The sequence below is a fragment of the Danio rerio genome, chromosome 3, assembly GCF_049306965.1.
Source record: "Danio rerio strain Tuebingen ecotype United States chromosome 3, GRCz12tu, whole genome shotgun sequence".
Classification (NCBI taxonomy): domain Eukaryota; kingdom Metazoa; phylum Chordata; class Actinopteri; order Cypriniformes; family Danionidae; genus Danio; species Danio rerio.
The window spans coordinates 27823176-27836819 of record NC_133178.1 but is presented as its reverse complement, the minus strand read 5'-3'; the positions used below and the strand labels follow the sequence as shown (position 1 = coordinate 27836819).

At 35.8% G+C, this 13644-nt stretch overlaps 1 protein-coding gene across 4 annotated transcripts in view; it reads right to left on the bottom strand.

Annotated features, from left to right (window-relative positions):
• The window catches only part of cacna1ia (calcium voltage-gated channel subunit alpha1 Ia), a 413851-nt gene that overhangs the window by 288987 nt on the left and 111220 nt on the right, over window positions 1-13644 (bottom strand). For all 4 annotated transcript variants that reach the window (XM_073944536.1, XM_073944538.1, XM_073944539.1 and 1 more), the window contains one exon: window positions 7495-7750. In XM_073944536.1, coding sequence (XP_073800637.1) covers window positions 7495-7733 — 239 coding nt within the window. In that variant the 5' untranslated portion in view covers window positions 7734-7750. The remainder of the gene's footprint in view (window positions 1-7494; window positions 7751-13644) is intronic.

Below are 13644 nucleotides of genomic sequence, written 5' to 3'. Positions count from 1 at the left end.
ACTTTAACATGCTGTGACATAAATCACACACCAGAGAGTTCTTATTGAGTGCCTGGTGAGGAAAGAGACAGAGGGGATGGAGGAAAGAAGGGAGGGAGGAGTAGAAAAAAAGAAATGAAAGGCCTCAGTAGACACAAAAAAACTAATTGAGTTTAAAGAGACAGTTCAGATGAAAATTTGGAATTCATAACAAACCTGATGACTATTTTTATTAGCATTTTTTTAAACATGTCAATTTATTACAATACTGTTAAAAATTGAGTCATTAAAAACAAATTCTCTTTCTCCTTATTTTGGAAATAAATAAATTATTTTTTATTATTTTTTTTCTCCTTTTTTTATTATTATTTTTTTCTTCAGTTTTTTGTTTGTGTGCTTGATGTTAAGTGTTGGTGTTTATTGTGTTAAGTGTGTCATTCTGTTTTATGTGTGATGCACCACCATGTCAAAATAAATTGCTCCAAAGGGATTAATAAATCTTTAAACTTAAACTTTCTTTTAAAGCACGAGTAGATTAAAATGATCAAAGATAGCAGTGACAAAATCAGCTTTTATAGTTGCTGAAAGCCTAAAACAACATCCCGGAAATAAAACGGCAACACAAAACCAAAACAGTTTTTTGGCAAAGAAAGTAAAACTGAAAAATAAATTAAAAATAAAATAAATAATTATAAAATAAATGCAAATGTAACCACTTTAGGTTAACTGGAAACACTGGTGAGACTTTCACCTACTACAGTATATTTACTAAATATTAATGTAAGAAATTATTCCAAAACTCATAATTCATATACTGAAATAAAATCTATTCAATCTAGCAGGAGGTTGGCACCTATAGAACTGCAGAAATAATGGTGTTGCCTTGATTACTGCTGTACACAAAGCAGCCTGATGTCAAATCTAGCAGGATTTCATTGATTTCATAAACTACACAGCATCCTGATATTCGCAGGTTTAATTCAGGCACACTTTAGGATATATACAATCATACATTGCATAATCAAAAATTATATAAAAATTTGTACCTTTTTGATATTTTTAAATACTTTTTAAGGATCTTAAATTTCTCTACATTAATTTAATCAACTTTTAATATTTTTTAAGACCCTGCGGACACCCTGTTATAAAACAACATACTTTTTTTCCCATTGTATTGCAACCCCAAGAGTCTCATTACGTTAGATTAAAGACACACCAATAGGGTCAGATGCAGCAGATTGATTTCATGGCACCAGGGTAAACTTTCTGACACCTATTCGTACTCGCATATTTAAAAATTAAATACAGACCATGACTAAACATGGATGATCTCCGAGTGGCGTTCTCCAAAATCGAACAAAGAACAGACTTGAACAGACTTGAACAGGGCCTCTTGATGTATGTGAGCCATTTTGCATTTGTAAGGTTTGTATATTTTTAACCACATCTGAGGATTTTGGGGCAGTGAGTCACTGGCGATGTAATTTTGAGGGGTCGTGGATTGAAAAGTTTGGGAATCCCTGGTGTACACTACCCCTTTACGATCCTTCAGCCTCTAAAAAAAGCATATGGGGAGACAGAAAAAGGACTCAAAAACAGGAGAGACGCGGCAGACACAGGTTGAGAAGGTGAGCGAGCATCAGTCTTGACTGTGTGATGAGCTGTCATAGCAACACAGAGCGGTCAGGACTGGAGATTAGTATTAACCTCGTGTTCCCAACATCTCTTCAGGACACACAGGGCTGAATTAGACAGTCTGGCGCAGACAAAGCCATGTTTGAGGAGTGATCCAGCTCCATTAGCCACACTTTTATTACAGAGAATGAGAGATCAAGGCTCTTGGCATTTCAGAAGGCGCATTCTAAAGCAAACTTTCAACTACTACATATCAAAATAAGAATAGCAATTATTCCATCATAATATTGTACTTTATACCAGCGGAAACCTTTTTTTATAAAGAACAAAGATGCGCCACAGGCATTTGAGCCAATAGATATTATAAAAAAAAGAGTCTTAAGAAATAAGACAGAATTTTGAAGAAGGGATATGGATTGAAAAAACCTCACATTGGGAGTCAAAGGTTTGGAATATTGTTATTCCATTAGTGCGCTATGATGGCGGGTGTTGCCAGACTTTGTGAGCTGTGGGAGGCCACTGATGTCTGGGGGCATTGCAGTGAGCTAATTGAAGGTGGTTGATTTTGTGGGTCTTTAGAGTTATATACGGACTGTGTGGTCTAAGACGGACAAACATTACACAGATGTCTTTGCTGCAGTCTGTAGCACAATGATATACTGGATCAGGTCCAATACCTAGTGGACTATTGTAACACCCATGATAATTGACAGTTGGGGTTAAGGTTGGGGTATGTGTTTTTATACACTATACACTTTTTATAAACTAGTTTAACAACATACTTTATATGCCAATTTGCTCATGACAGCTGCACATATACATTGTATATAGTAATATACCTGCACATACACTCGTCAATTTGTATATTTGCATTCACTACTTGTATTTTTAAAAAATGTATATTTATTATCTGTTTTTTCTCCTGTCTCTGTAATTTAGTTGCACTGTAAAAGCTGTCACGAAAACAAATTTCATGTATGTGTGAACATACCTGACAATAAAGCTCCTTCTGATTCTGTAATGGGTAGTGGGCAGTGGTTGGCACTATCGCCTCAAATTAAGAAGGTTGCTAATTCAAGTTCCAGCTGGGCCAGTTGGCATTTCTGTGTGGATTTTGCATGCACTCTGTGTTCGTGTGGTTTTCCCCGGAGTGCTCTGGTTTCACCCACAGTCCAAAGACATGCACTGTAAGTGAACTGGGTAAACTAAATCGGCTGTAGTGTATGAGTGTTTTTTGGGTGTTTCCCAGTGCTGGGCTGAAGCTGGAAGGGCATCTGCTGTGTAAAACATATGTCAGAGTAGTCAGCAGTTCATCCCGCTGTGGCAAGCCCTGATATATCAGGAACTAAGCCAATGGAAAATGAATGAATATAAATATATGCACATCCACTACATTTTGGACTTGATCCAGTATGTCATGGTGCTACAGGCTGCAGCGAAAACACACTCATTTTAAAGTCAATCGCTGATCAATATTTTTGGATCATTTTAATTTGCATAAATGAAACCACACTGTAAAAACTTTTATGATCAATTAGTCAAGACAACATATGTTTTTAGTTCATTATAACTTATTAAACTAAGTTAATCAGGTTCTAGTTTTATTTTATAAGTTACGCAAGCTGTTTTAAATCACTTTAACATAAGTTCTATGGACTCAATGTTAATTTGAATCAACCTAAAAATTTAAGGCAACTTTAAATTAAAAGCAAATTACTGTTTTTACTGTATCCTTTTACAGTAAAAGACAAAACGAGGTATTTTATGAGAAAGTATAATAACTATATGTCATTTAAGTGGCAAAAATGACTAAAAATAACAAATGACTCATGTGCTACACTTATTAATTATATAAATTGTTTTCTGTAGAAAATAATGTCATTTAAAAGTCAAACCTTCACTTACATACTAATCTTAAATTGTAACCTATGAGGTATACCTTGAATGCACCTGTGCTTAGTTTAAAACCGAGAAAGTGCTGTGTGAGCAACCCTGGGATACACACATCACTGCACAGTGCTCATGAATGAGCGTGCTCTATACTGACACAGAAGATGTTTTATGTGCTCACAAAAGTATTCCCGTAGCTTAATAATATTCCAATTGAACCATTCACTAAAGGCATATGGTCTGATTTGAGAATGCTTCTTGGTATTTTTCTGGACCATTGCTGTCACATCTTGTCATGAAAGCAAAGCTGTGGGTTCTCTCATGCGGAAACTCCAAACATGAAGAAACCTAAGGAGATATCCATATCGTTGCATTATATTGATTCAGCATGACTAATAATCACACAACTATAGAATCATCTGACAATGATATATTTCAAACACATGACTGAAGTTATGAACTGAGTTGGGAGCAAAAACATTAATTATTAAATGTAGTATTTTCATGTGCAGCATGTACCACACTCAGCTGTAGTTCCTTAAAAAGCAATGTAAACAGCTGTCATTATAACAGAAAAATTGTATTAATTTCTATCGTCCTTCCAATTTAATTCATAATTTTTTCTTCATCTTAGTCTCTTTATCTTAGGGATGTCCCGATCATTTTTTTGCCATCGAGTTGGAGTCATTTGATTTTGAATATCTACCGATACCAAAACCCAATCCGATACTTCTTTAATACATTAAAAAAAAATAATGTATTAAAAAATCAAATAATAATAAAAAAAATCTAATATAAAAACAAATAGCACCTCAACTTAAAACACCCAGCAGGCAATACCAAGTTTACATTTGTCACAGTTTGCTATGGCAATGTTGCCGTTATCAACTTTTTAATACGTCCAGACCGCAGACATACTGCCTCTTTCCACTTCAAGCTGCTTCCGTGTCCTACTTTGCTGCAGAGACGCTATTGGTTAAATGCTGGCAAAGTGATGTCATATCACACGCATTGCTGTTTCTGTGTGAATTCAAGAAAAAGGTCTAACTCTGTGCCACCGCATAACTATAGATGCTTTAATAAATAATAAGAATATATATATATAATGTATCCTGAGGTAACGTCCGATTCCAATTGAGTCTGAAACCGAATGATCAGGACCGATTTCTGATTACGTTATCGAATCTGGACATCCCTACTTTATTCATCAGCTGTCGCCACAGACCTTTACTGACAAAATTTGCATAAAAATCGCCTTTGATTAATAATTGCATTGCCCTAAACTATATGTATGGAAAAAAAAAACTAAAAGTGATAACTATTGAAAGTATTTAATAGTTGCAAGCTGAACATAATACAAAAAGAACATTTCATAACTTTCTTTTTAGTCCTCAAAAAACATTAGGATGAACTATTCATTTAAAATCTTTAGTGTTAGTTCATTCAATTATGATATGTGCAGATAAAATGGGAATTAAACTGAATCACAAGCTGAATTCTTCTATACATTTAGCTGAAGGCACAATGAATGTAAATCAGTGTGTAATTGACTTTACAAAGCCCTTTGGTTACATTGTACCTCAAATGCAAACAAAGTGACAGCAAACACTTTTATCTCAAACACTAAATCACTAATTAAAGTGTTTTGACAAGGGCAACAATGCGGAAAAAACTATTAAAAAGATAATGATTCATTTTGCCAACATATTAAATATGCAGGGAAACGAGATTAATGGGGGGGGGTAATTTCCTCTCTTTCCTCCCTTATCTAATCTCTCTTATTACTAAATAATTAGCAAATTGCCCCTTGGGCTAGATAAAGAGAACTCCACTTTAATTTCAATATTTCTGAAATGTAAACCATATGATATCAATAAGCCACCGGTTCTCTAGAAGTGTGAAATGTATTTCTGCCTCTACTACGACACAGATTAACATTGTGAATGTTCTTCATTCTTGAAAGCATGTCAAATTAATCTCAGAACACTTCTGACCATAAATAAAGTCATCAAAGTATCTCTTCATCCTTCTTCCCTCTCTCATCCCTTGCTACCTACAAGTAATAAAATCATAACAAGTTACTGAGACATCACAATAAGACATTTAAACAAATTTGGCATGCTGTGTAGATGTGTGTGAGTGCTTCTGAAAATCAGGGTTCTTACACCTTTTACAACTTCAAATTCCAGCAAATTTCCAGCACTTTCAAGGTGCATTTCTATGCTTTTCCAGCACCTAATAACCACGGTTAATTCTGTTTATATATGCTGTATATACTTTTTTCACATTTAAATCCATTGTGCTATTTTAAAAAACACTATATGACATTTCAACTTAAATCGTTGAGTACTTTAGTTTAGAGCATAGATTTATTGGGATAGTTCACCCAAAAAAGGTTAAAACTAAATAAAAAAAAAAGTTCAGTTATTGGGTGAAGTATGTTTTTAAGTTTGGTCTCTTTCTACCTAAAGTTGATATCTCAAAAAATGAGCTTACAGTCAGATTTTGTTTGGGTATTAGTACCAAACTTTCATGACCAGTTGTTATTTTTTTTACAGTCATTGGATTGGCGTTTCAGGTGCAAAGATGCATGCAGATGATCTGAATTTGAATTGTGTTAATTTGAATTCTTGAAAACTTACAACTTTATTTTTACATACCCAATATCTGCAGTCTTTGAATTCAAAACCATTTTTTTTTAAAAAACATGTCTTTAAAAATCTGACTTAAAAAATTAAGTTGTCTTAAATTTCAGATGTTCAATAATCAAGTTAAGAAATACAAATTCAAAACATTTCTAATAGGACATAATCAGTATTGTTAACTTACAGTTGTTAATTATTCAATTTAACGCAATTCAAATTCAGATTGTTTGGCTTATTATTAGCTCCATAAATACGCACATGCGATGAACATTTTGCAATGAAAACTGATCGCACGACAACAATTTATGCACTCACACATATGCTCCCAAATATATTTTGAGGTCACATAGATAAAATCGTGTGCATATGCAACCAAAACAGTCCCAATTTCGAGCACTGTTAATATAAATTCAAGCAGGTTCAAGCACTTTGTTCAAAATCCAAGCACTTTTGTAACCTTGAAAACACTATATTTAAAATCAAGCATTTTCCAGGATTTCCAGCACCCGTAAGAACCTTGGAAAATGCTTCTGCTTTCAGTTTTCCCACTACTACTCCCTGACCGGCTATAGCAGTCGGAGACGGCATTGTTTGAACGCGCTCATCTTTGTGGAAACAGCGAACACTCCTGATTAGCGCCCTGTGGCTGTTCAAGCAATGGGAGATTTGGGCCTCTCTGGGGAAAAGAAGACCTGTGCCCATCCTGTATAAAAGGCTTTCACTGATCCCAGCCAAATGAGAGTGTCAGCCAAACCAACGCAGAGACGTGAAATTCGATTTAAGACACTTTCCAAAGGAGTCGGAGTCCCCAAGGCAGCCACGGCTAGCTGGCAGAAATGCACAGAAAGGGAAGAAAAAAAAATCAACTTTCAAATTTCAAACGACAGAGGAAACTCAGCCCTGCTTTGCAAACCACGCCAAGAATACATTATCAATGCACTTTAAACCCTTACCTACGTAAACAGACTTATTCATTAATATTTCATTGTTTAAAATTCATTATTTAACCACACAAATTCATAATATATGCGCCTCGACTTTCCAGTTGCATTTTCACACGTTGACATTGTAGCTCAATGTCAATGGTGACAACTGGAGAAAGTCTTGTTGTTGACAATGACACACGACACCAAGTCGCTTACGTCAAGCTGTCACTCGGGGTGTGTTTAGATCAGCTTGTCACTGCGATCTCACAGCACTTAATCACTGCCTTGCTGACTAAACAGCAGTAGGAAGTCAACCGGTTTATTAGATACCTGTGCTCTAAGTCAAACTCAAATGCGGAAGCCTTTGTTAGAAGTCCCACTCTACTCACAAGCTCTGAGCGCCAGCTAATAAAGGATATGGGCTTGACACCATACGAATGCACCAGTTGCGTGGGCAGGTGGTCTGTTTGAGGCAGAAGAAAACCACAGGCGCCAACTCGGGAAACGGCACGACCAGAGTGCTGAGGTCGCTGCCTGTATCATCGCACGGCCCCACCTCTTCGATGATATCATCCCCTTGGGAAGGGCCGAAGTCCTCGCATAGCCCCGCCCCCACCTGGCTCACACCAAGCGGTACGGGACACTCCTCGGTCGTCATGGCGACGGAGCAGAAGCCTGTGAAAAGTGTATAAAAAAGACATGAGTATTAGGTAGTTGACAGCTTTTTTTTTTCTATACGGATATTAACAAAAATCTGAAAACGAGTCCTCAAAGGTCTAGCTTAACACATTTGCAACACTTACAAATGATAACTGTTTTCACTAAACATGGTTTTAAAAATAATAACAGATGCTGATACTCTGCAATGTATCACAGCAACGAATGTGGGAAAAATGTGTCCATATTAAATGTCACTGCTTGCTTAAGTCACACAACAAGGTCACTTCTTATAGTAACACTGCTGAGATTTCTGGAACAGGGTAATTTTTTTTTTTTATTAAGATTATTAAAAACGGTAAGGACTGCATGTTAAAAACACATTATATTGATGATTCACTTAAGACTTTCTGCTGACAATAAGCTACATGGAATTCTGCAATTATACAGTATGTCGAAAAGCAGTTATTAGTGTATTAATAGAGTGTCTGCTTAATATCTGCTAAAATGTTATTTTGATAGCCCTCAACAGACATTATATACTGATTATAGGTAAGTTTGCAAGTGCTTTAACTAGGGCTGCATGATATTGGAAAAATCTGATACTGTGATATTGTATTGCTGTGCAGTTAATATTGCGATACAAATACAGTTTCACCAGGTAGTTTGAATTGGTTTTCTGGGGAGTCTAACAGTTTTAAGGTAGTGAATATTACTACAACGTAAAAAAAAAAGAAAAAAAAAAAAACGCTTTTCTTTGTCTTATTTCTAGTCCAAATTAAAAAAAAAATTGTAGATGAGGTAAAAATGTCATTTTGTTTTCAACTTCAGAAGAAATGTGGCAAAAATAAGAGTTTTTCTTTAAAACAAGCAAAATTATCTTCCAGTGGGGTAAGTAAAATAATCTTGCTTTTGCTTTGAAATGTAGATATTTGGACTAGAAACAAAACAAAAATTCTAAGTATGAAAAATGTAAAAAACTTTATTTTTTTGTTGCACAAATCATACAAATTACATATAAATATGGCAATAAATATAAATCTGCAGCTCCTAGTCAACTATAATTCAGACTCAACATTGCATATCTTGCGACATGACTGTTGCAGATGTGCACACTGTGATGATGTGATATATTGTGCAAGCTTATAGCTTCAACATATACTAACCGATGAATAAGTAAAATGTTTAGGAACCCCATATCTAATTGAGTACACAGACAACTTGTATTTATGTCTAAGTTTATACAGCAGTGTTTATTTATAATTATAAATGCTGCTTTGAAGAGACATGGAATATCTCTTTTGAAGGGTTTATATTGCACACTATTACATTTACTTAAATGATTGATTTACTCAGAATGACTTTTTTACAATAGTAAAACTATCAACACATTAATACATTAAGATAATAGTGTGACATTCAAAATCAACAATCATGTATTCCTCACTAACAATTCCAAAAAGGCAGTTCCAAAATATTGACTAAATAAAAGTGAAACTGTAATTGGCTCGATGTGAAGCACATAATCGCTGAAATATTGACGCACAAAAGATGTCTCCCTTTAAAGATTATCATATCTTTGCTAAAAACCTGTCTCTATGGAGATATTCGAAAATCTTTTATACTTCTGGAACTCTACTGCTGTGCTCTATATGCTAGATAGACTGCAATACAAGCTACACGGAAACAGATAACTTTCGATTAGCTCATATTGTGCCGGTGCCATGTTCGTGTGCCAGCACTGAGCCGCTCTGTCATCTGCTCGGCTTTCATGAGGACTGGAAGAAAAACAACTCTAAATCCGTAATGAATGCAGCAGCATATTGTGCTTACATCCCCGTTCGTTCATTCACTCGGAGCACGCAGTGACTCATAAAGCCGGAGAAATGCATTTCTGCAGCATCAGACGCATCCCTCACCTGACTGAAATTCTCACCGAAGTCCTCCAGTCCTCCACGAGGCTCCATTAGCCCTGCTCACTTCAATTAAATCTAACAAGCCACTTTCCTTTTGTCCTGGAACACAAAATCTACCTACTGTCAGTGTTGCTGTGGTGATGAGCTGAATCTAATTTGCAGTTTCTCCTTTTTTTCCTCCCCTCTCCCTGAGTAGATGCTGAGGTGCCAACATCTAAAAAGCCTCCATTTGGAGCCATTATTACTGTAAATACAGCTAAACTGAAGAAACTCAGCTACACCCAATGAGAGTAGGGAGGAAGAACAGAAGCGGATAGTAATAGACATGCAGTGTACCATAGGGCTGCATTGTATTGGAAAAATTAGACTGTTTTTCTGAGATATACAGTTAAGTCAGAATTATAAGTCTCCTTGTATATTTTTCCCCAATTTCAGTTTTTTCAACACATTTGTAAACATAATAGTTTTAGTGACTAAATTCTAATAGCTGATTTCTACATAATATTTTACTAGACTTTTTCAAGATACTAGCATTCAGCTTGAAGTTGAATTTAAAGGTTTAACTATATCATGCAAGTTCGGATGATTAGGCAAGTCATTGTATAACGATAGTTTATTCTGTAGACAATGGATAAAAATACATAGTTTAATGCCTGATTTACATGGAGCTTCAGCATCATTGCTTGATGGAGGGCGTGTCTGAAGTTGGGGCTGAGGTGATCGCCATAGCAGCATCAGCCAATAAAATTAGTCAGCAATTGGCTACTGTCTGAGCTGCGGTATTTAAATAAAGCGATCTGACTGGTCTAGAAATTCCTAACTTCTGCAGTGAGCATTGCCACTGAAGTGGTGCAGACAAATACACAAATTTATTTCGCAATCCTTGACGTCACCCATTTAAAATGAATGGGAAACATTGAAGCTGATGCCCTGTGTGAATAGGGTGTAAGAGGGCTAATAATACTGACCTTAAAATGTTTAATAAAATATTGAAAACTGCTTTTATTCTAGACAAAAAATAAAAATAAATAAAGACTTTTTCCAGAAGAAAAAAACATTTTAGGGAGTAATGTATAAAATCCTTGCTCTCATTCCTTCATTCATTCATTTCCTTTTCGGCTTAGTTCCTTTATTAATCAGGGGTCGCCATAGGGGAATAAACCACCACATTATCCAGTATATGTTTTACCCATACATACTCTTTAACACACATACACTACATCCAATTTTTAGTTTATTCAATTCAACTATGGCGCATGTCTTTGGACTGTAAGGGCAACTGGAGCACCCGGAGGAAACCCACGCGAACACGGGGAGAACATGCAAACTCCACACAGAAATGCCAACTGACCCAGCCAGGCTCGAACCAATGGCCTTCTGGCTGTGAGTGCTACCCACTGCGCTACTGTGACGCCCTAAATTCTTGCCCTGCTACACATTTGTTTGGAAATTTTTGGAAAAAAAAAAAATTCACTTCAACTATATTAAGATATGAATACAACTTTACAAGATGACTTGAATAGCTTTATAAGGAAAAAAATGAATCATTTTAGATCTATTGGAGTTATTTCAAAAGAAGTGAATCATGAATAAAATGTAAAAAAGAAATTACATTACAAATACGAAAGAGCAACAGTGCTTTATGGTTTTCTGTGCAGTCAAACAGTAATCAAGTGCAGAGATAAAATAACCAAATTTAAAATAACACTGTATAGCAGTGGCCACCAACCTTTGACCTACCCCAAGGTCTAGCGGAAAGGCATGATCTACCTATCAAAAAAACTGAGAGAAAAATAAAGCTATATTTTTCATTTGTATTTTCAGCTTGAGACCTTTAATTTAACATTTTGAACTATGTAAAAAGCACTAGTTTAACCTGCTTTTAATTTTTGTAATTAATGCAACCAGAAAGATCTGTGACAATGCACTTGGATGGCATTTGAAGGGGGTAACAATTTGGGTGACAATGCACTGTGATATCAGCCGTAATCAGATCACATGAAGTGCCTGCAAATTAAAAAAAAAAAAAAAGATTGGTAAAATGATTTTCAATTATACGTCTGCAGGTACTACATTAACATTTTGTAAAGGGCTGTAATTAAATTCCACACATATAAAAACTATATTAAAATATTATAATATAATTGTAACTGCGGTTTTGTCATTTCACAGTGTTATTTTGGATATTATTATTAGTGTTGTTTTAGGTCATTGGTGCCTTTTAAAGCTGTTTTTATTAGCAGTGAGTTTTGTGTGCTCATTTCCTGCTTTTTCGTAGTTTAATCAAAACTGTTGAGATATTTTTTAACTCACTACGCTGTAGGCGTGCATTGAAAACATAAGTGTGTCGCTCTTCATATGCAATGCTACCTATTTGCGTGCGCAAGCATGTTTCCATTTGAGCAAACTTGAGCGCACAAAAGGCACAATATGTGAACAGCCCATTATTACTTTGAGGCTCATATGAAGAGCTGTATATTGACATTGAGGCAGTTAACCACACTGTAAAAATGCTTGACCTAAAATTGTTTTAATTGATTCAAAGCAACTTTTACAGTCATCTTAACTTACATCAGTCAAACTGACCAAAATATTAAGATTATTTTGTATATCTGAAAAGCTTCAGTTGAAACCAGATTGACTGATTAATATTGATAATAGTATGTTATTACATTTATATAGCACTTTTTTTGATACTCGAAGTGCTTTACACATTTAATTTTTTTGGTGGTAGTGGTAAGGAAATTGATCTTCTCTTTCACCACCAGTGAGCAGCATCCACCTGGATGACGCAACAGCAGCTATACTGCACTACACCGCACACCACACACCAGCTGGCCAGTGGGCAAATTTGGCTAGGATGCCAGGGTTAAACCCCTACTCTTTCAAAGGACAATCTGGGATTTTTAACAACCACTGAGAGTCAGGATCTTGATTAAACATCTCACCCAAAAGACGGCGCTCCCTAAGCAGTATAGAGTCCCTATCAATATACTGGGGTGTTAGGGTCTGATTAATAAATCATTTTAAAACTGCATCGGTTCTCCGCCTCCTTCTTCCCGGCGGCCAAAAGGGGCGTGAACTTCATTACATCTTTGAATCGGGGGGTCTCAGAAATCGACCCATTGTATTAGCAGGCATATACCTGTATTAACGGGCTTGCCAAACAGAAGCGAATAAACAGCTATGGCCTTCTGGGTAAAAAAGGGTTTCTTATATTTGACGTATTATTATTTTTTTGTTTTGTTTAATTAAAACGTTTAAATATAATAAAAATACATATAATAATTAAACTTAATAATTATATATTTATTATATTTTTTCCCGCGCCTCCCCTGACATGCTCTGGCGCCCCCCAGGGGAGGCGCGCCTCACACTTTGAAAACCCCTGGTATAAACAAATAAAATTAATCTTTATTATAGGTAAAAAATTTAAAAAGTCCTTGCTTTAAACTCTCTTAAAACATGTAAATGATACACTTTCACTCTATTTTGGTTAGACAGCATAGTCTATGCAGTGACTTCAAATTTGCAGAGATTTTTTTGGTGCCTAGTCAACTATAATCCCAACTCACCATATTGCAGATGTGCACGTTGCATTGTCGATGCTGGAATGATATATTGTGCAACCCTATACCGTTTAAAACGGTTTGTCTTTCTTGCATTAATTCTCACTGTCATCCCTCGCTCGACTAATTTGTTTCATTTCGAGTTTCTCATCATCTCCTTTAAAGTTTCACGGTGTCTTAATCTCTTTTCTCTCTGCTCTTGCTTCCCTCTCGTCTCACTCTTGCAGGGAGAGCGCTGTGGTAAGTCTCTCTCTTGTGTGTTAACGCTAAAACACATTAGCACTCCTAATGGGAGAATAGACACTCTCACATTCAACGCTAAAAGCTGCAGGAAGCCCTTGAGAGCTCGTGCTGACGCTTCTGTTTAAATCAGCTGCACGCTAAAACACCTTTAACTTAAGCACACATTCACCTTACAGTTAAACAT